Source organism: Microcebus murinus, chromosome 14 (genome assembly GCF_040939455.1).
Source record: "Microcebus murinus isolate Inina chromosome 14, M.murinus_Inina_mat1.0, whole genome shotgun sequence".
NCBI classification, from domain to species: domain Eukaryota; kingdom Metazoa; phylum Chordata; class Mammalia; order Primates; family Cheirogaleidae; genus Microcebus; species Microcebus murinus.
The window spans coordinates 22,700,410-22,723,564 of NC_134117.1; the positions used below are offsets into that span (position 1 = coordinate 22,700,410).

The 23,155-nt window shown below is 39.4% G+C and overlaps 1 protein-coding gene and 1 long non-coding RNA gene across 5 annotated transcripts in view; one reads left to right on the forward strand and one right to left on the reverse strand.

Moving 5' to 3' along the window:
- Window positions 1-23,155, forward strand: part of CFAP43 (cilia and flagella associated protein 43) — an 81,550-nt gene that overhangs the window by 51,513 nt on the left and 6,882 nt on the right. For 2 of the 4 annotated variants that reach the window (XR_001155583.3, XM_012770650.3), the window contains exons 22-34: window positions 562-678; window positions 1,591-1,821; window positions 3,734-3,940; window positions 5,689-5,778; window positions 6,082-6,162; window positions 7,044-7,169; window positions 10,040-10,159; window positions 13,854-13,961; window positions 15,524-15,610; window positions 16,120-16,208; window positions 18,436-18,649; window positions 19,684-19,796; window positions 21,630-21,789. Coding sequence is in view for 3 of the 4 variants with exons in the window: in XM_012770650.3 (XP_012626104.1) it covers window positions 562-678; window positions 1,591-1,821; window positions 3,734-3,940; window positions 5,689-5,778; window positions 6,082-6,162; window positions 7,044-7,169; window positions 10,040-10,159; window positions 13,854-13,961; window positions 15,524-15,610; window positions 16,120-16,208; window positions 18,436-18,649; window positions 19,684-19,796; window positions 21,630-21,789 (1,743 nt within the window). In the remaining variant the exon portion in view is untranslated. Of the gene's footprint in view, window positions 1-561; window positions 679-1,590; window positions 1,822-3,733; window positions 3,941-5,688; window positions 5,779-6,081; window positions 6,163-7,043; window positions 7,170-10,039; window positions 10,160-13,853; window positions 13,962-15,523; window positions 15,611-16,119; window positions 16,209-18,403; window positions 18,650-19,683; window positions 19,797-21,629; window positions 21,790-23,155 lie in introns of those variants that run through there. The other 2 variants (XM_076009803.1, XM_076009804.1) reach the window with 2 other exon arrangements.
- LOC142875463 (uncharacterized) lies at window positions 5,787-17,210 on the reverse strand. The gene is made up of 5 exons (XR_012922817.1): window positions 17,135-17,210; window positions 15,424-15,562; window positions 9,568-9,767; window positions 8,430-8,513; window positions 5,787-6,129 (listed from the first exon to the last, which is right to left on the reverse strand). It is a non-coding gene; the product is annotated as an uncharacterized LOC142875463 (long non-coding RNA).

A 23,155-nucleotide genomic window follows, 5' to 3' on the forward strand; every position in this document is an offset into this window, starting at 1 on the left:
TTATTCCTGTGGTTCTATAGTAATTATTAACAGCACCCTTTTCACTTTCAAATGTGCTCCCAGTTTTGATAATGAAGTCTGTGGGCACCCTACATTTATGCAATTGAGTATTGCTCTAGAATAGGGTTTCTCATGAGCTGCACGTTTTGGGCTGCATCAGTTTTTGTTGTGGAGAAGTCCTATGTATTGTAAGATGTTTGGCAATATCCCTGGCCTCTGTCTACTAGAGACAGTAATATCCTTCACACCCAGTAATGACAACAAAAAATGTCTCCAGCCATTGCCACATCTCGGGTGGAAGGGCAGAAAGAGGGTGGGACATGGCAAAATTGCTCCTAGTTGAGAACCACTGCTCTAGAAATAAATCCTTCACAAAAGCACAGCATTTTATACAGTTTATGCCAATACTAATGGAATGTTTTATTTTAAAAGAGGTTTCCTTTGTCAATTTCACTAACCTCTTAAGTTAATTTTAATCGGAGAAAACAGCCCCTACTGCACCCTCAGATACACACAATTGTACTAAAAATGGATTTGTTTCATCTTGCTTTATTTCCCAAGTGCTTTCACATCCCCTATGTGGTTGAGAACTTCCCAATGAAAGAGCGCACAGTTGAAGAGCAGAAAGAATTGGAGAGAATTCTGGAGCAAAAGAGGATTGAAGCAGAGTGTCTGAAAGTACAATTTTAAGTCTATTTGTGTTTATACAAGTAATGTGCTTTATTTTAGGGTTTCCTTCATACAGATTTGAGTTAGGGTACAATTTAATGTAAGTTCAGAAATTGTATGCATTTGTAGTTTTATTTCTTGTTCATTTGTAGAATATATTCAAATGAATATAGAAGCCTGTATCCATACCATAAATCAAGAAACCTGTAACCTGTACAACACTGGTTAGCCCTCAAATATGAGGACATACTTTAAAAAATGCAATTTCAGATTTTGTTCTTATCCTGCTCAGAGGTCATCTTCATCCACTCATGCTCTTTCGATCCTCCCTTATCACCAGGGATTGTGTTTTATGATAATTGACCAAAGATGAAGTAGAATCTACTCTGATGGAATTAAGGGTTTTCCTAAATCCCAGACTTTTTAGCAGTAATCTCTGTCAAACAACTAAAAAACACTACCCGTTTGGTGTAGTTTTGTTTTGGCCAGAACTTTGCATCCACTCTTTTTCTGACACAAAATGAAGGCATACTTAATTATCCTTAACCTTTACCCACCAGTCCTATGTGAAAAGATTTCTTTGTAAAATACAAAGAGAAGATATATTTCTCTAATTTTTAAGTACCAAGAAAAACTCAAAATACTTCCAAGTATGTGTCAACCTGACAGAAAAATATAAATATTACCTACTCTCAAGGACAATATTTGTTCTTTTGATTTATCTACACTTTATCAGTTTCTGAAGCTTTAATACTTCTGCAGCAGTTTCGGGATCTATCCATCATTTTGAATTCAGTTGTTGGCAAGACAATTTAGCATCTTAAAATGATTGTTTGTTGAAATAATTAAGTTGTCACATAATTGCCTTTTATAAAATTTTTGTTATTGCATAACTTCCATGTCATCTTTTTCTATATTTAGCTACGAAAGGAAATTGTAGAGGTTCATTCTGCAATTAACTTGGTTAAAAACCATGCTGAAGAGGAGGATGAGGAAGAGGACGATGAAGACAAGCGAGCAAAAAATGCCAACTTGCCCAATTACCTTCTTGGGAGTCTGAGTACTGATTTTGGGGTGGATACCTCATTGCTGACAAGCCAATTGGAACTTCATTCCAAAGAGGAGAAAATTAACCAAATTATATTACTAAAAGTGGGTGAATTTTTTTATCCTCAAAAATCTCTAAAACTCCCCATTAGGTGTCTTTAAGGGGCTCACATTGTAACCTAATGCCAATCAAATGATGTTTTGAAAATACATAGAGAGCCTGGGTGCAGTGGCTCATGTCTGTAATCTGAGCACTTTGGGAGGCTAAAACAGAAGGACTACTTCAGGCCAGGAATTTGGACCAGCCTAAGCAACATAGTGAGACTCTGTCTCTACAGAAAAATTAGCCAGGTATGGCGGTGCAGGCCTGTAGTCCCAACTACTCAGGAGGCTGAGGCAGGAAGATTGCTTGAGCCCAGGAGTTGGAGGTTGCAGTGAGTTAGGATAATGCCACTGCCCTCTAGCCTGAGCAAAAGAGGAAGAACCTATCTCAAATATATATATATATATATATATATATATATATATATATATATATATATGTTTTTAAATAAATAAAATAAAAAACACAGAGAAATATACAGGTGGCCAGTGTCCATGTCCTTTAGACAGAGCTTATGTATGAGAATTGATTTCAATTTCAGACTAGGTTTTTTGATACCAAGTTTTCTAAAGAACATCCCACCCTGGCTGACACTACAAACTCTTCTTCTGCTTAGATCTTCAGTAAGCTCAGAGATAAAAGAAATCCTTGAATTCCGTATCCTTGGCAACCCAGATGCCAACTAGGATCTCCTTGTAAGATCAAATGTGATTGGCTCAACCCTGGGAAATAAAAATTTCCTCTCTAAGATCTCTGTAAACTTGGGGGTTCAGAGATATGGTGTGGGGTCCCTGTGGCTCTAAGCACCTATTCCTTACTTTCTACCAAACAAGTCAGTCTCAGAACACATCTGTACATTACAGGACCAAACTGGGATTTTGAAGATGCACTGAGATTGCACCAATGCAGATAGTTTGAAATTTAATGTTGGCTATTGCTATTCCGAAAGCCATGTCTGCAGTTTGAATTCTAGCTTCCTGCCATGTTCTCAGCTTTCTCTTCCTATCCTTTTATCTTCTTTTTCTCCTCCACCCCCTGGAATTCCTGTTAATTTATACTCAGAACTATTTAGTTATGTCTTGTGGCTCAGCTTCCACTGACCCTTGCCCCCAGAGTCTCACCTTGCTACTTTATTTAGATGTTTTCCTACAAGGAGGTAATTTCAGCCCAAGAGAAATTCTCATGCTATCTGTTAAAATCCCTTTTTTCCCACCCTACTTTAATAATTTCATCTTCAGTAAGATAGATATATAGACTGCATTCTGATGGTAACATAAAGGCCATGTTGAGTTGACCCATCAGCAGGAATAGGGGCAATCCAGTTGGCACCACTCTCCCTTTAGGAGCTAGTTCATCCAGCTGGCCAGCTCAAGTTTCCTTCCTACCTGAGAATGACCTGTCTCTATAGAGGAAAAATATTGTGTATGGTGGTGCTGCTCTGGGAGCTTCTCCAACCACCCTCTATGGGCTCTTTCTTCCTCTCCACTTCCCCCCCAAACAAAATGCCAATGTGTCCAAAGACTTATCAACTTAAGTCCTATATATTGCCTTTTAAATGGGTTTTATGATGGATTTTGTACAAAAGTAGAGAGAATAGCCCAATGAGCCTCCAAGTACCCATCACTCACTTCAACATTTGTTAACATGCCTGCACATTAAGCTACAACTTATATTTCAGGAAGTAGTTATGATATAATATGTGCACTGTTGCCTTAATCCTACCCAAGATTAGATGGCACTGTAGATTACTGAACCAAGAAATGACTCAATATAAGCAAGATTCCAGAAAAACTATTTTACCTTCTTGAAAGATAATTTGTGGAATGATTTTGGAGGGAAAGTATAACAGTGGGATCATGTTGCCAGTAAAGGTACAATATGTGATGTATTTTCAGTAACATATTGATATTTCAGGATATGATTTACAAGGTAAAAACCGCTTTCAATTCTGAGTTTGATGCCGCATATAAACATAAAGTGTTTGAAATTGCACGTGTGAAGGAAAGAAATGTTAGAATCCAAGAAATTATTTTAGATCTGGAGTTGGAAGAAAAAGTCTGGCGACCAGAATTTGAGGACTGTGAGGTGCCGGAGAGAACGCTCGTTGTGGAAAACGAGGAGGTACTGACCAGCTGCGTCCCCTTTCCCTTCTCTGTCGGGTGGTTCTGCCCAGCTCCTGTTCATTCATCCCGTTTACACCACTGGAAGCAGCTGCATTAGGCAGCACTCTTGTCACAGGTAGCAAGGTCAGGTGATAGCGCCTCAGCAATAATTGGATTTCTTTTATGAATGCCCTGGAGTCCAGGGGGATTTGGACACCGAGCCTAGGAAGAAGCAGGGACCAAAGACTGGAGGCTCTCGGGGGAGCCCAGAAGCCCTCTTTCTCCATCTCTTAGTTCACTGCACTCTGCATTTTAGTTTCCTCTGGCAATTTCTACTTTAATCTCCTCCACACAAGAGAGCAGCTGGTCTGAATTAGAATCTCTTAGTCCCAATTCTGGGTTTACCTGGGAAAGGGCTCCTTGGCCCAGCCTTGGTCCGGTGACTGCACCAGCCAGGGAGGTTGGGTCGCACTGTGGGAATGAGGCCAACAGAGCTCCAGTAATTATCCAGGTCATTCGGGCAGTGTGGGTCCCAGAGAAAGGGGGCTTTCTGGACAGCTTTCTTCAAAGGTGTTGGTGCAGAGGCAGTTGCAAATAAATATTTGCTTAACGAAAACAACTAAAATAAGTGTATTTTCATTTTTTAAGTAAAGAAAATGCTAGGGAACACTCAAAGAAAAATCCATGCTCACATGAAACCAACTTGATTACTTGGAAGTATTATAATAGCCAATATTTTTACAGTCCATTAGATGCTGGGCACCATTCTAAGTGCCCTAGATAAATTGAAACAAATTTATCATTATAAGACCTTATAAGTATGAAACAAATTTATCATTATAAGACCTTATAAGTATGAAACAAATTTATCATTATAAGACCTTATAAGTAGGTACCAATATTACCTCCATTTTACAAGTGGGGAAAGTAAGGCACAGAGATGTTAAGTAGCTTGAACATAGTCACAAAGCTAGTAAGTACCAGAGTTTGGGTTTGAACCCCAACCGTCATGCTTCAGAGCACATCTCCTTATCCTCCAGCCTCTGCTGTATTTGTTTAAGCAAGTCATTTTTTCCTGAACCAGACGCTTGCTATGTGACCTAAGACTCTGGAACAAGGTGACAGCAGGGCCTCACTCTGCTGCTCTCTAGGGGTCCCTGTGTGGGGCAATCACTTTGTACCTGGGTAATTAGCTTCTCCACGCTTGCTTCTCCTTGTATTCTAGTCCATTCTACCTTTAGGAGAGTGATCTTGTTACAAGCCAAATGTATTATGTCCCTCCCCTGCCTAACTCTTTGCAGTGGCCAGTCACTTCCCTTAGCACAAAGCCCACAAGCCCCTTCCTGACTGCCCCCCCTTGTCCAGCTGCTGTCCCACCTGGCTGCATTCTGGCCATGCTTCATTCTCATGGGTCATGGAATGCCCCAAGCTCTTGACCTCCTAGGACCCCCACCCTTCAGAATTTGGCTTAGGTGACACTTCTTTGAGTCGCCCTCTCCCCCCTTAATCTAAATCAGGTCCCCTGTAATAATCTCTTTTGTGACGGAGACAAGCTTTGAGAGCTAATAGAGAAGCTAATATAGAAGATCTATTTTCCCAACCCCCTCATGTTAGATCTCATTTTCATTCCAAAATAGGAAATTGGTTGCAAACTCTGGATACCCCTTCCTACCCTTAGTATCTTCTAGCCTTATTCCAGTATGTGGAAGGAAAGTCTGGTTTGAATTTTGTAAGGATGACAGCAGGAAGCTGCATTTTCTCTTTCAGATCACAGTTCGCAAGCACGTTAATCCCTGGCAAAAAGCCAAAGCGGAATTGATTACAGCCCGCGAAATGCAGCGTCGGCTTCAGTCTCAGGTACGCAGTCTCAGGTACACAGGGTACCTAAGACCCTCTTTCCTTTAAGGATACTGGTTCCTGGTTTGGTTTGATCGTCTTATACTGGTATTCCACTGTAGAAACACCTGAAGGCATTTGTCACTGTCAGCGGTCGCTCCAGTTGCAGCTGGCCTCCTTCCCTCTCTCCTCCACACCACTGCCCACCATCCCCAGGCCCAAACGCACTCAGTCATTCCAACATCTCAGAGGGGGGGGAGATGCCCCTGCTGCCATGCCAGATCCCTGTCTCAGCTACCCTCTCTGCTTCCGGCTCTTTCCCAGAGCATGGACACGAGACACCGAGCCCTGAATGACATGATGGGAGGTGTTCTGGAAATGAAGAAGGAAGATATTTTGCGAATGGTGAGATTTCTGGCCATCTTTGTGGAAGGTGGGGTGGGGTGAAAAGAGCTACTTAAATTTTACCATTTGTGTCCTAGATGAACCTGGGTTTTAGAAATTCTACAGCAACAAATATTATGCAACCTGCTAGTCCCTTATAAACTGAAGACTTACCTTCTAATCTGATAAAAAGCAAACAAATGAATAAAAATGAGTAACCGCAGTGCCTTGGGGCCCTACAGAAGGCAGGGATACTGCTTCATCCAATTCTTAGATACACCAGGAAACATTTTCTTTGATACCTGGTATAGGAGTTCCTGGAGCTCAGGTGTAGTTTTAGCTGTGAAGACACCAACACACACCTTTGAGTCTGTCACCTAAGAGACTGGGCATATCCCACACTGCCCACCATTACTCAAGTCACACAAAAACAGGTGTTACATTTTTACATTGTCCTTGCCAATGTGAAAGACTGTACCTCTGTACCTTTTTTTTTTTTTTTTTTTGGAGACAAGGTCTTACTCTGTCTCCCAGGCTAGAGAGCAGTGGCGTCATCACGGCTCACTGCAACCTCCAACTCCTGGGCTCAGGTGATCTTCCTGCCTCAGTCTCCCAAGTAGCTGGGACCACAGGCACACACCACCATGCCTGGCTAATTTTTCTATTCTTTTGTAGATAGGAGGTCTTGCTATGTTGCCCAGACTGGTCTAGATCTCCTGGTCCCAAGCGTTCCTCCCAACTCAGCCTCTCAAAGTGCTGGGATCACAGGCGTGAGCCACCTCGCCTGGCCAGACCGTGCCCTTTTAAAGGGCTCCTTTTTCCTACAGTAGTGATCACTCTGGGGTTTCCCCGCGCTGCCACTGTGTCTGAGCTGCAGCATATGCTTTCCTTCATATCTCCAGGTGATTCCTCAGCCTCCTTTCATGGCAAAACCGGATGCCATGTGGACCGAAGAGGAAAGGAAACAATTCAAAGAGTATGAGAAAAAAGTCAAGGAGTTAAATGAAGAAAGAGATAAGTACAGAAAGGTCAGAAGATCAAAGAATTACTATAACCTACCACCTCCACAGTTTTATTTCAATATCTTTTCAATTGTGCTTTATTTTCTCAGTGTCTTTAATAGCTTAAGGATAGGGTTTCAGAGAGTTTAAAGAAGTAGGTGGAGATAAACTTAAGGAGTAAGAACAATTTAAAACAAGAAAAATGTATAGCAGTGGTTTTAAAAAGTTATTGATTTCAACATTTCCCACATAGTTACAATTCTGTCCTTTATTCATTCTTCAAATGTTTAACGAATGCCTATTATCAGCACATTCTAGTCACTGCAAGGTATTGCTCTGTCTTGTCTTTATGTATTTGAGTTCAGTAATGCTCCTGTTTGATTTGTGTCCAATCTCAAGGACAGGATTTGAGGAAAGCACAGCACAATCAATGCAGTGCACACTCTACAATTCTAATATGAGGGTTTTGCAATGCAGTTCTGCTACTTTTATCCCCTTCTATTGCCAAGAGACATTGCCACATTACAGATGCTCACAACTACAGTAGAGATGTAGAAGAGGATGGTAAGCAACCACAAAAATAATACTTGCTCTTCTATGAAGAAGGTAAAATCATACCGTCACTCGAGGCAGGAAAGCTCACCAGCATGCTGGTGGCTGTATCTCATGAATAGCTTCCTGGAACTTTTGTTCACCTGTCCACGTTTTTATTTACCGCAGTCTTCTAGGGTCCCTTGCATTTTAACCTAACATGATACTTGCCTAAAACCCAAAACGAGTCCCGAAAGAAGTGAAGATTTAAAGGAGTTAGGGAGTACAGATGCCTAAAGAATGAAGGGTGACCTTTGAACTGCATTTTTACCACACGGTTTTGTGTTGTAAAATATTCCCCTGCCTGCACCTCCTGTTCCTTCCTGGTACTCACGTAGGGAAACCCCAGACTTGATTAAATCTAGCACTCTGCCTTCTCTGCACCTGCACCCATGCAGTGGATAATGAAAAGACTCCTGGCTGGTTTCACTCTAAGTGGGTGACCTCAATTTCTACTGGGCCCTTAGAGCTGCTCCACGATGCTGCTCCATGTCCCCTAGCCCAGCGCTCTCACGCTGGAAGACCCTTTGCATCACCCGAGGATCTTGCTAAAAATGCAGATTCATATTCCATCGTGGCCATCCTGGTTCTGGGGAAATGAAAGGACACTGGGATTTTGCACTTGTAACAAGCTACTGCTGGCCAGTGGAGCCTCCTTTGAGTAGCAGGATGCTAGAGGAGCCCTTTGCACCTTACCGGTATGATCGCCGGTAAGGAAGTGTTCTCCAGATGTCTTCACTATAAAGGGTCTCTTGCTCTCCTTTGCATTTAACGAGTAATCTGTGGAGTGACATTTGAGACCATGACTGTTCATTCTGTCTTTTGGCAACCACTGATGATCCTTGCCTGAATTAATTATTACCATGCTGATTGCAAACTGGTGCCTTTCTGGTTTTTATCATTTATTCTGTGTTTAGTTAGTATTCTTCAAAGAAACGCTTTCCCTCTGCCCTACTTCATGTCTACTCTTTTTAAAAATATATCCTTTTTAAAACCTAATGTGCTTTAACCCATTACTGCCATTATTCTCTCTGGTGCTTAAAGCATTCAGAGCTCCTTCTAGTTGTCATTTGTATTCTTTTCAGCTGTCCCCATCAGTTTTTGAGCACTTTCTTCCTTTCTAACACAACAAGATGCTCTAGGCACCTGGAATCTGCTATTTTTCTAAAAATCCTGATTCCTTTGACTGGGCATTGGTATTTAGAGACCAAAATCTGGGAACTAGTTGTGCTCATTGCTACGGAGATGAGGAGTCATTGCCACTAGGTCATTTCAGTGGACAGAGCTAGAAACACACACACAGACACACACACACACACAGCTACCTCCAGCTCCATTGGACAGCACAGGGTTCTTTTCTCTTTCTCTCACTTAATATTGAGATCTTTTTCAGTGAAAACTCTAGTTCCCAATATATAAGTATACTCATTTGCTTAGTCCTACAATGTGCACAAAATACATCTATCAAAAAGAAATCTACTATGTCAATTTTAAGATTTTTGTACTTTTTTTGTTGTTATTAATAGAATATATCCCATTGAGAGTACACAAGCAGCATATCATGTTGAGAATTATTTGAACTAATCCTTTTTCCCCTTTCTGTGTGGATAACATTATGAATTTGATATATAGTTGAGTTCTTTGAGAAATGGTGTTCTCATTTGAAGGGGAAGATGCTGGCATGTCTTCTGACTCCATGATTTTCTTCTGTTTCTGCAAGACTCTGAACCTCCACCTCTTCCTTCCTTTTCTCCCTTTACCCCCACGTCTCGCAGTGGCACCTCCCTCTTTCAACTTGCCTTCTCTCCCCAGGCGCAGCCCTAGGAGAACACACCTCTGCCCTTTCAGGACCCTTCTTTTTGCTTTCCCAGGAGCTGGTCTTCTGACACCTCTACAGCTACACCATAAAGAGTGCTCCCTCCAGAAATCACAGGCACTGGAATCCTCTTTCAGGCTTTGCTTCTTTGACTTAAAACAGGGCCCAAGACTGGGCCCAAGGAAGGCTTCCTTGAGATTGTGGAATTTATGCTTGCACTGGAAAAATGAGAAAGCATGAACAGGTCAAAAAGGGGGAAATGAAGACTCCCCCCCACCCCCCACCAATGTAGTCTTTTTTAAGCAAAAATCTCAGACACACAGCATATTAAACAGATCCAAGTGGAGTATCTCTGGTTGAAGGGGGCAGAGGGCAGAGAACACCTAGCAAAGTTTGCTCTCCTGTCCCACATCGTGACAAAATGTAAACACCACTTCCTCGGAGCATTAGATATTCCCAAACATTGACTTTACTATTGTCTTCCTTTTAGTCATTAGAAGCAGAATTGAAGAAACTTCAAAACTCTATTCAAGAAACCACACAGAACTTTGATGACAATTTGAAAAAACTCTTTGAAAGGAGAGTGAAGGCAGAGATGGTTGTCAATCAGGTAAATAAAAGCTTTACTTGCGTGACTTTTTCTTTTAAGGAGCCTCCAGAGGCCTTCCATTGTTCTTAGAATAAAGACCAACACCCGGCCCTGGGTCCCTCCCCATCCTCATTGTGGCCACCCTCCCCCTGTCTTGCCACACTCTCTCTTTCAGTCCCTTGGACACACCCAGCACGTCCTTCCTCATGACTCTGTCGACTTTGCTAATCATACTCTCTACTGATTTTCATGCCTCCTAGACTATATTTGTCCTTCTGGTCCCAGCTTAAAATTTCATTCCCCAGACTAGGTTATATCTTCCTACTATATACTCTCTTCTTTTCCCTTCTACCACATATTGCACCTGAATTTTAATTTATGTGAGATTATTTCTTAATGCTTCCATGAGTCTTTCTTGTTCATATCTGTATCTCCAGCAAGTAGCAAAGGGCTTGGTTCATAGTATATACTGACTAAATGAATAATCCTCATGCCCGAAAAGATTAGATGAAAAATCAGTCTTAATTTCATCCAGCAGTAGAAATATAAATTAAGTGTGCAGTAACTAGAAGCAAGAAAATCAAGGAGTGATGCCTTCAAATTCTGAGGGAAAATTACTTCTGACATTGGATTCTATTCCTAACCTATCAATTGAGTTTAAGAGGAGAATAATGATATTTTGAGAAATGCAAGATCTCCCAAATTTACACGCTCTCGTTCTCAGAGAACTATTGGAAGATGGGCCTCCCCAAAGCAAGGGTTGAACAAGAAAAAATGATGCAGCACTGGAGGCATGTGGAGGGACTTTCCAGGAGGATGGCTGCACCCTCAGGGTCCCAACAGGCATGATACATGGAACAGGTTACATTTAGCAGACTTTAATGGAGGCACATTTTACAGAAGTATGGACAGGGTTAAGGGAAATGGCAATGAATGGTAAACATCTTGGGACTAGAAGCCACTGGCCACCAGCACCATCTCTACAGCTAAGAGAAGCTTAGAGGCACGGGAAGAGAGCTGTTCCCAGAACCCAGCAAGACCTGTGGCCATAGGAAAGGACAGCTCCTCAGCAGCTGTGGTTGTAGACAGAAGACCACAGCCACTGGCCTGGCAGAGAGTGGTGTGTGTAGAGTAGGAGTGAGAGGGAAGATTGGGAACAAATGCCCCTGAGTAGTCACAACAGCCAAAAGGTGGAAACAACCCAGATGGACAACAGCTGTGAATGAATAAATAAAATATGGTTTATCCATGCAGTGGAATATTATTCAGCAATGAAAAGAAATGAAGTGCTAATGCATGCTACAACATGGATGAACCTTGAAAACATGCCAGGTCAAAGAAGCCAGACACCAAAGGCCACATATTGTATAATTCTGTTTATATGAAATGTCTAGAATAGGCAAATCTATAGAGTCAGAAATTAGATAAGTGGTTGCTTTTGGGGAAAGGAGGAGGCCTCTAGTAGGTAAAGGGGTTAATGGGAAATGACTGGTGAAAGATTTCTTTTCAGAGTGATGAAATGTTCTCAAATTCATTGTGGCAATGGTCACACAACTCTCTAAATATACCAAAAACTAAAAATTATACACTATATTAAAATTATATACTTTAAAGGGTGAATTGTGTGGTATGTGAATTATATCTCAATAAAACTGTTGTTTAGAAAAATATATACTTAGAATATCTTGTCACACGAGATAATGAGGAAACTACTAGGTAATATCAAAATGTCTCCCCAAATGTCTCCCCAAATTTAAGATTCAAAGCTGATAATAATCATAATTAGTTGAAACCAATCAAATTTATTTAAATTCATGAATTTGTGATTTTATTTTTTTAATTTTTTTAGACAGAGTCTTGCTCTGTTGCCCGGGCTATAATGCCATGGCATCAGCCTAGCTCACAGCACCTCAAACTCCTAGACTCAAGCAATCCTACTGCCTCAGCCTCCCGAATAGTTGGGACTACAGACAGGCATGCACCACCATTCCCAGCCAATTTTTTCTATATATTTTTAGTTGTCCAGCTAATTTCTTTCTCTTTTTAGTAGAGACAGGGTCTCACTCTTGCTCAGGCTGGTCTTGAACTCCTGATGTTGAGCGATCCTCCTGCCTCAGCCTCCCAGAGTGCGAGGATTACAGGCATGAGCCACCACGCCCAGCCAAATTTGTGATTTTTAATAAGAAAAATGTTTATTGGCCACTTTCAGAGGATGACGGCCAATTCATTTTCTGCAAACTGATAAAGGGAGAGCACTGAATGTTTGGTCTGCCTTTCCTATATGAACTGTACCACTGGGTAACTAAAGAGTAGATAAAGAGAAGCAACTCTTTATCAAAGCATTTTAATTAATAAGTGAAAAAGGAAACTAGAAATAGACTGTCACCATTTTGCATCTCTCAATGGATTAATGGACCTTGGCACTGAGTATCTACAGCTGCTGACATCACAGAAAGAAGGAAAACAAGATGTTATGTGTCTGCCTGTCAAAGAACACAGACTCACTTGTGGTCTTGCTAAAACCAACAAACCTAGGTCTGATCAGGCCTCTGAACCCAGCTGCCAATTTTTAGGAAATACAAATGATGAAGGAGGCTGATGGGTTTGTAGTCAGTAAAACCCAAATTAGGCAAAAGTTCAGAGACTGCTGAAAACTACAAATAAATTGTGAGGAAAAGAAAGGGATGAAAGTGAACATGAAGATTATAAGATAATTAAAAGACATGACAAATTTTTTTTTAACGAGTAAGTTATACTGTAATGCCTATGTCTCTGTCTCAGTCCTTTTTGTGTTGCTATGAAGGAATACCTACCTGAGGCTGGGTAATTTATAAAGAAAAAAAGATTCATTTGGCTCACAATTCTGCTGGCTGGAAAGTTCACTGTTGGACATCTAGTGAAGGCCTCAGACTTCTTCCACTCAAGGTGGAAAGCAGAAGGGGCACCTGCTTGTGCAGGGATCACATGGTGACAGAGCAAGTGAGAGAGAGAGAAGGAGCGATGCCAGGCTCTTTTTAACAACCAGCTCTCTAGGGAACTACTAGAGTGGAACTATTCATTCACCCCTGAGGGAGAGCATTAATCTATTCATGAAGGATCTATCCTCATGACCCAAACAATTCCCACTGGGACCCACCTCCAACATTGGTGATCAAATTTCAACATAAGGTTTGGAGGGGATAAATATCCCAACCATAGCAGTATACACACTTGGGTAATAAAACTACAAAGAAACACAAGGAAATTATTACTATAAAAGCCATGTCAGTAGTTAATATCAGGGTTGAGATATTGATGAGGACACCTAAAAGGAACTTCTGCAGTGGAAAGTTCTATTTATTGAATTGAGTGGTGATAACAAGGGTGTTTGCCTTTATCATAACTTAATAAACTATGTATTTGCTTTGTGAGTTTTTCTGTAGATGTGTTTTACCTTATAATAAAGTGATGAAAAAAGTGAAGTAACCGAATAGTTACTATAACTATCTATATTCCCTTTATAGTATAATTTTTATATAGTATATACTATATAGCATAATTGTTACTATATAGTAATAATCTGTATTCCCTTTTTCTTTAAAAGATTTCTCTTACTTGTATGCCATAAACTTGTTTGGTCACTGCCAAGTCTATGACCATCAATAGAAAGTCCTCTCTCCAATAGAAGTATTGATCATTTCCTCTCCACCTTTTTTTTCCCAAAATATTTCTACAGGAAGAATTGAAAATAAATAACCTTGTTTTCTCTTTACTGTTGGATGAAGAATTAAGCTCCAGAGAACTATTCCTGAACAACTACCTCGCAAAGCAGCATCATGAGAAAGTAAGTGTCGTGTTTGCTATCTGAGTACGAGCATTTTCTGACAGACGTGCTCATGGTTGAACAAGAGCTCATAAGTCTAGACCTTCCTTCCTTCCTTATGCCATTCCTACTCAGCCATGTGTATCCCTTGGCTTCCCATGTGGACTTTGCTCAAGGGCCAGGTGAAAGTACCCATTCCAATCTATTAATAAAGTTATGTGATTCTGCATCTGCAATCATCTAGTCAAAAGAACTGTGTAGCTTTCACATGACATTGCGTTTTATAAAATGAGGCCATGCAGCTTCCTGGTTGAAAGCACCAGCTTTTAACCACTGAGTGGCTGTGGGATCTTGGATAAGGCATATAACCTTTTAAGCTGCTTACACGGTCTTCTTTAGGGAATATTGTTTCCTCTGGACCATGGGACACATTTTACTAAACATGTAAATAATGGGTTAACTTCCAGAATAAAAAATTTCCATAATCTGAAAAACTCTATCTAAATATGAGCATGAATAGATACAGTTCATTAAAGAGACAATGAATACAAAATGCTTATCATATAATAAGTTTCAACAGATGTCAGCTTTATCGTAGTATTAATAAAGGACATTTATGAATGGATAACATTATATCATAAATGACATATGAACTTACTTTTTTCTAAGAATCTGTTAAACAGCATATGTGAAGCACCTTCTAAATTAACCCAATTCAGAACAAGCCTGTAGTGTACTAGATTTCTTTCACAGAGAAGACCATCTCAGAGAGGCTGGGTAACATGCCTAAGTCACCCACTAGTATGTAATAGAGCAGAAATTGGAACTGTGGAAATAAATGAAGCCCACCCAACTGAGAATAAGCAGAGGCTATTTAGTCAGAGCTTGGCATAGCAAGGGAATCGGCCACCGTCACTTGCATTTGGCCGAGACCAGCTTTCCCATTTTGAGTGGGAAAGCTTTACAAAGAAAAGAAGGGAGGGCTTCAGGTACACCCTGCTCAGAAGTTGTTGGCATGAGGAAGCTGGTGGCAAACCAATTAGAACAACCTATGCTATTGGTTTGGGGAACATATTTGGCTTTCTCTGCAAGGTCCTAAGTTGGAAATGGGGGAAAAATTAGAGAAGCTGGCAGTTATTGACCAAATTTTGACAGTTTGAGGCCAATTGCTACAAAGGTTGTGGTTAGCTGGTTGCTGCAGAGGTTGTGGGTCAGCGTTCTACTTTTATGAATGGTCTCACCATTGTCGTCTGTATATATATTTAGTCTCTCAGAACCCAGGTCCATGAGACTCCCAAGCCTGTGCACTTTGATCATCCACACTGCCCTGCTGAGAATGCGGGGTGCTCCATAGACTTACTCATATACAGAGCTGGCTATCCTTAGAAAGAGGTGATTGGATGTTTAATCTTTCCAAGTCCCTAAATGGTTTATTTTCTTCTATAAACTTTATCTGTAATGGATACTTCATTAACATATTTACCTTGTACTAGGAAATTCTTTGTTCCTTTTAGAATCCCCAGTATTTTTGTTTATGCTGAAAAATCTCCAGTTCCATTTAACTATTCCTGATGTTATTACAGAACAACTCTTCAGAAGCCATCCGGAAATCTAGAGAAGACCTGGATGTATACAAGGAACAATATGACAACTTACTGGCAGAAGACAAAGTGAGAGTCATTGTCTTAGTCACTCAACAATGCAGTAGAGTTGTTGCTGCCTGGATTTGGGGAAGGATAAAAGAGATCTAATTTAATTTGCTCACAGATTTTTCTCCTACTATAATTCTCTGTTATGGGTGAACTTCATTCTATGCCATTACATATTTCTGAAAATCCATGAGTAAAATGAATTTTTGTTAACTTCTCTGGTTTAGGCTTTCTCTTGTTCAGAAAATAGGGACATTATCTAGCTTTTAGGGCTTTTCTCAACTTTAGGTTGCAGACTCCATTAGTTGGTCATGAAATCAATTTGGCAGGCTGTGACCAGCAGTTTTATAATACAAAAAAATAGGGTAGACTAGTCTAAAGTAGACAGAATAGAATGGATAGAATATAGAATAGAATAGTAACTTGCATGCCTTGTGGGTAAATACTATTTTGGAAACTTCTGTTTCTCAAAACAAATAAAAAGTTTCTGAACAAAATTGTAATCCTCACAAAGCAGTCTTTGTCCTTAGGTTCTCGATCGGAGCTTTAAAAAGGAATTTTCTGAAATCCCCAGTCATCAAGTTGAAATACTCTACAAACTTTTTAAACGCCGACCAAGGTTTGTTTCTCCTTTGCTATTATGTTTCTGAGAAAAAGTTTGTAAATGAAAAGGAGTGTTGTTTGATTTCAGCTTTTTTCTCCCAATTAGATGGAAATATTCAGTATAATAGTCTTTTAGGTGGACATGTTTAAGTGTCTTGATCATAATTCAGTGTTTTTTAAGATGATGCCTGTATCTTAAGGTAAGGAATGAAGAAGAAAAATTTAGTTTTATTATGTAAAAACAGTTAAGTATCTGTGTAAGTGTAGTATTATCGGTTCTACTTTATATATGAAAGCAGTTCCTTTTAAGACATAGATGGCATGTAGATTTATAAACGGTTTTTCCCAACACGTATTCCGACAAATATGAGTCCCTTGCAGTATGAATTGTGATTGCATGTAATAGTCTTCCAGGACTCAATGAGTCTGGGAGAAATACTGGGTTTTGAAAAAATAAGATAAACAGCTTTCGTTTATGCAGAATTTCTCGGAACTTGTTATTGCCCTTTGGATCTCCAGGTATAAGAAAAAGAGTAAGCAGTGTTTTCCACAGTTAGTTGACCACAAATATCATTTCCTCAAAGTGTCTTATGTGATTGTGCTCAAGAAAAAGGTTGAAAACACCAGAATGAATAGCAGAAGATAAACATTTTCTAAAGAATTCTAAAATATCTGACTTTTTTTTCTGAGAATAGCTTTAGAATTACATTTCATTGACTTCCAATGTTACACTTTCACATTCTCATAGTTTTCAGTCAAATGTAATCTAAAAATCATAAAGTTTGTCACAAAGGTGTAGGATAATTTTCTGCCTGAGATACAAACTCATTCTCTCACCTGGGACAGGTTACATGCAGCATAGAGAATTGAACCTGGAACATGCCTCATGTCTTGGTTTCCCTGTCTTTAAAGGAATGAGTTACAATAAGCCCAAGTACATACCTTTTCCTCGTGAAGAAAGAAGTGAGACTTCCTATATATTGGGAGGCAGAAGTAGGAAAAGCACAAAGTTTTGTTGTCAAACAGAATTAGTTTTAAATCCTAACTCCACCACCTTTCAGACCTGCAGCCTTGGACCAAAAGCTTCTCTCAGAGCCTGGCTTTCCTCATCTGGAGAAGGGGGGTGAGAATATAGTATCACCCTCACAGTCTCTTGGAAAGCACTCAATAGTTAGTGTTAGGGTATGAAGTTCATATATGGGTGAGAAAGAATTATCAGGCAAAGATTAGGACATACAGAAGCAAAAGTTTTATTTGTTTTCCTGAAAAGGAAAGAAAGAGAGAGAAGGGAGTGGCTTCAGCACACAGAGAAAGGAGTGAAAATGCTGGGCAATTAAGGAAAATCAGCTTGTGTTTTAAAGGGTAAAAACGTCTTTTTTATTCTCTGCTTTAGCAGACTGATAACAGGAGCAGCTGAGAGATGTCGGGGAGTTTTTAAATTTTTCTCTGGGAGGCTGACTTTATCCGAGTCCCTGCAATCTGGTACTGGCGAGAACTAAAGTGGAGAGTTTGCACCACTACTGTCTGCTTAGGGCTCTTCGAGGCTGAGAAAAAAAGTCTTAGCAATAGCGAGTTAGACCACAGGTGTTTTAATTAAATGAAACAAAGGGGGTAGTTGAGATCTGAGTTTCCTTTTCAAAGTAACAATTATGTGCCGTGAGTTTATTTCTCTTACTTTTTGTTCGATAGTTTATTTTCCTCTGTTAGGTAGGTTATTAGTAAGGCCACCTTTCAGTGAGTGCCCAGCACAAAGCTTTGTACCCTCTTTCCTTTCTCAGCTGCAGCCCAGGGCAACAAAACTAATCTATTAATGTGGATTAAAAGAGGCACTCCTCCCGTTTCACATACTTCTAAACATATTACTGGCTACTCACCTGCAAAAAGGATTCCAGCAGAGGGTGTGCAAGACAGAGCCAGGGAATACCCACACTTCTCTTGGGCATTTATCTGCCTGTTTACAATACACAGAAGGAGGACATGTCCTAGCACAGGTAAAGCTGTCAGTGCTGACAACAGTTAGGGACATCTGTAGTCCAGTCACACACAGTCATGTCTGGGAATGCAGAGTATGGAAAAACAGAGCAGGTGCCTTTCTCTGTGGAATAGCTCACCCACAAGCCCTCAAGTGCCAAGGGAGAGAGCCATACAATGTGCCATACCTACTCTAATGGTCTGATTTGTTTAACGTTGATTTTTTTTTTGTCAAACTAGAAATGTTGATGGGCTTTTCTTGATAATACCAGGATTCACAAGCTTAAAGCACACACCGAAACAACCAGTATTGTCCCTTTTGGAGAGCGACCAGGATCTGCCAAGTTGAATAAGGACAACTTTGCCCAGTTAATGAAGGCCATGGACGAGTTGGACAATATTAATAACATGCCAGAAGGCTTGGACCCCTTGGTCTGGGAACATTTCTGCACAACCAGACGAATAAAAGTGGAAAATGAACAGAAAGTATGTAACATTTTAATTTAATCTAATTTAATTCTTAGTGTAATATCGAATATATAGTTTACATTAGTCAGTATATCCACAAAAGCTAATTATTTAGATATTCCTGCTAGGGTATAGTTGGCAATAATAGCAATAAAATAATTATATTAACTTTGGTGCTATTGAGGGCTAAGTATAGGCCTTTGCTTATGGACTGGCGCTGTCAAAAATAGTGGCCACTAGCTATCTGTGGTGATTATGCACTTGAAATAAATGTGGCCAGTCCTAATTGCGATGTGCTGTAAGCAGAAAATTTAGAAGACTTTGAATTTGAAAAAAAGAATGAAAAATGTCTCATTAATATCTTTATATTGATTATAAGTTAAAATGATAACATTTTGGATATATTGTATTAAATAAAATATATTAGTAAAATTAAGTTTACCTGTTTCATGTCACTTCTTATAATGTGGCTACTAAACTTAATATTACATACATAACTAGTAGTTATGGCTCACATTATATTTCTCTTGGACAACACTGTTGTAGATTATTTTGTTTTGCATAGATTAGAATTATATCTAGCTCAGCAGAACCAACTTTATAGTTTTGCTAGAATAAAAAGCCAGTGTAGCAAATGGTAAAAATGTGAGAGCATCTATTTGGGAAGATGCACTTGCTGCTTCTTGACCACTCCCTCAAATTTCCTGAATTCCCATATGCATCAGGCTAGCATATTGTTGTTAGAGTATCTATGATGTTATAATATCACCTAAAGTGATGAGAACAAATTTAAAAATAAGATATAAGAAAAATTCTAATTGTTTGCATACTTGATTTTCACCAAGAGGCAAATTTGGTACTTTTCATATTATTCATGGAACTTACCATATAAGTTTTAGACAGCTTTTACTACATAATGGCAGGGATTTAAAATTTTATTACTTTCTTAGAAAGATGGGCTTGTTAAGGTTATGAAACAAAAAAGTTAAAGGATAGATATTTTCTAAAGTTGGAACTCTGTATCTTCTGATATCTGTGGTTTGTTTCTTCAGGTAAAGCAGAAAGCAGCTGGCTTAGTGGAAATGGTGGCTTTCCTCCGGAAGAGAGTTGAGGAAGATGAAAAGGTGCAACAGGAGATTGAGAAAGTGTTCCATGAACTCATCCTGTAATTTGAACCTTTTTTTCATGTTCACTTATTCTAAGCTTTTAGGGTGGGAATTTGTATTGCTGGCTTTGAAAGAATTCTTGACACAAAGATTAGGATGGAAAGAAGTAAAAAGTTTATTTTATGGTGCCATGGCTCACACTTGTAATCCTAGCGCTCTAGTAGGTCAAGGCAGGAGGAACACTTGAGGTCAGGCGTTCAAGACCAGCATGAGCAAGAGTGAAACCCCATGTCTACTAAACATAGAAAAAATTAACTGGGCATGGTGGCGTGCACCTGTAGTCCCAGCTATTTGGAAGGCTGAGGCAGGAGGATTGCTTGAGCCCAGGAGTTTGAGGTTGCTGTGAGCTAGGCTGATACCATGGCACTCTAGCCAGGGCAACAGAGCAAGTCTCAAAAAAAAAAAAAAGTTTATTTTACTTAGAGAGAGAGAAAATGGCTTGGCACACAAAAGAAGTGCCAGCCCTGAGGGTTAGGGGTTTGGGGGTTTTTACTGGGAGTAAAGGGGAGAAAATGTTTATTGTTGCAAACTGATAGCAGAAGACAGCTGTGAAACGGCTATGTTCATTTTTCCCTTTTATTTCTCTTCTTGAGGCTGGCTCATCAGGGTCCTTGGAATGTGGTCTGGCAGGAACTGAGGGCTCCCCATTCCTTCTATCTGCTCTGTTCTTTTAAAGTGCTGTAAAACAAACTCTCAAATAAAACAATTTAAGCCACAGGTGGTTAATCTTGAAACAAGGAGTTGAGCCACAGATAGTTAATCAAACAAAGGAACAGTTGTGTGTTGTGGTCTTTCTCTTCAAAAGGGAAATTATGTGCTGTGAGTTTTCTCCTTTTTTCCCCTGGTAGCTAGTTTGTTAGCAAGGCCATGCTTTCATAAGCCAGGACTAAATTACATTCATCACTGGGGAAGAATGCCTGTTGACTGACTGGTTTACAGCTGGCCCGAACTTACCTATCTCAACCCCAGCATTGTGCTTTAAAAAAATCTCCTTTTTAAAAAGTGCATTGGGTTATGTAAGGCCTTAATTCAAGATGGAACTTCCCCACATGTTCCCTTGTTCATTTTACAGATAAACAAGTTTAAGAAATAGTTCAGTATTTTTTAATCTGCACCTTCCACATAAAAATATAAAGAACCTGTTTCTGCCAATCAGTACTTTGGGGCTGAAGCTAACTCTGTGGAAAATTAAGCAGATGTCCAAGAACTTGCCATGTAGACAGCCAACTAATATCTTTTTCTTTAGGGGAGCTTATTGTTTTTTACTGAGTGATTGGGATACTGTTTTAAGTCCTTGCTTCACTTTTGGCCATATTTACAGCCACAGTGACAAACACTTCTCTATTGTTCCCAAATTCATTGCTATACATCATTTTTAGATCCTGGCGATAGGGAGAAATATGAACTACCCAGAAATAGATTTGATAAGTAGCATACAGATTAAATAGTGTTAACATAGTATCAGAAATCAATAAATACAGTCAAAACTTTAATAGATTTGTTATTAATACTTAGTAGCATCTCCATTCTCTTCATTTTTACTTTACTTTCATTGCAATCAAAATTATACATTCTTTTCTTAATCCTAAAGTAAAATTTTATAAAGGTATTGCTGTTCATACTATTCTTTGAGCAACCCAAGTGTAATTCTTTATCAATAGGAAGAAGTTTCAGAGCAACCTCTAGGAAAGCTCATCCTTAGGAAAATACTCTGTACGTTAATCTCCAGAATGTTTTCTTTAAGATGATTTGAATTTTATAGTCTCAGATAATAGGTGAAATTTGAAATATAAACATGTTACAACTACTTGCTTTGAACCTTTTTAATTTAGATTACAGGAAGATAAAGTGAAATTCCAGTTGAATTTGACAATCCAACTTCTTCTTAAACAAGGACAAATAGAACTGGAGAATTTCCAGTTAACACTGGACTATCCTGACGCAATTCTCATCAACAAGAACATAATCGAAGACCTGAATTCTGTGATTCGGGTAATTATACTTTTTTTTTAAGAGAAAAAGACAACATATTTTCTGCTGTATCAGATATTTTACATTATTCGCTCATTTCCACGATAAGTAATTTTAATTTAGTTAACTCAGTAGTTCCTAACTGTGGCTGCACATTAGAATCACCTTAAGAACTTTACCAATGTGCCAGACCCCACCTTCAGACATGAGTATTTTTTTTATGGACTCAAAGGTATGAACGTTTTACTTTAAAAACTTACTTAGTTAAGAATCTTATAAAATGTTTATAATAGCTTCCATTTGTATCAAGGCTAGCTAATAAAAATTTGTCAGATAATGTTTGTAAACTATATTTTTACAGCCACTGCATAATCTAATTCTCAGCTTTTGCTAATGGAAGTGTTTCATTGATTGGCCTTCAAGGTGCCACAGAATTTTCATCATTGTTTTCCTTTTTCTTAAGTGGCCTTCTTTTATGTGCTTCTTTAAAATTTCAGAATATTACAGGGGTACAAACATTTTGGTTACATGGATTACTTTTGTACAGTTTGATTCAAAGTTATAAGTGTGTCCCTCACCCTGATAGTGTACATTAGACCCGTCAAGTGTGAATTAACCCATCCCTTCCTCCCACCTCCCACCTGCTTGATTTCCATTGAATTTTACTACCGTGGAATTTAAATTCAAATTTCCATTGAATTTTACTACCATATCTACACATGAATGTTTATCATTTAGTTCCAATTTACTTTTTTTTTTTTTTTTTTTTTTTGAGACAGAGTCTCACTTTGTTGCCCAGGCTAGAGTGAGTGCCGTGGCATTAGCCTGGCTCACAGCAACCTCAATCTCCAGGGCTCAGCGATCCTCCTGCCTCAGCCTCCCGAGTAGCTGGGACTACAGGCATGCGCCACCATGCCCGGCTAATTTTTTTTGTATATATATTTTTAGTTGGTCAATTAATTTATTTCTATTTTTTTGGTAGAGACGGGGTCTCGCTCAGGCTGGTTTCGAACTCCTGACCTTGAGCAATCCGCCCACCTCGGCCTCCCAAAGTGCTAGGATTACAGGCGTGAGCCACCACGCCCGGCCACATTTAGTTCCAATTTAATACTGAGTACATGTAGTGTTTGTTTTTCTATTCTTGTGATGCTTCCCTTAGGAGGGTGGTCTCCACTTCAATCCAGGTTGTTACAAAAGATATTAGCTCACCATTTTTTATGGCTGAGTAATACTCTGTGATCTACATATATCACATTCTGCTAATCCAGTCATGTATTGATGGACACTGTGTTGTTTCCACATTTTTGTGATTGTGAATTATGCTACTATAAACATTCAAGTTCAAGTGTCCTTTTTATAAAATGTCTTTTTTTCCCCCTTTGGGTAA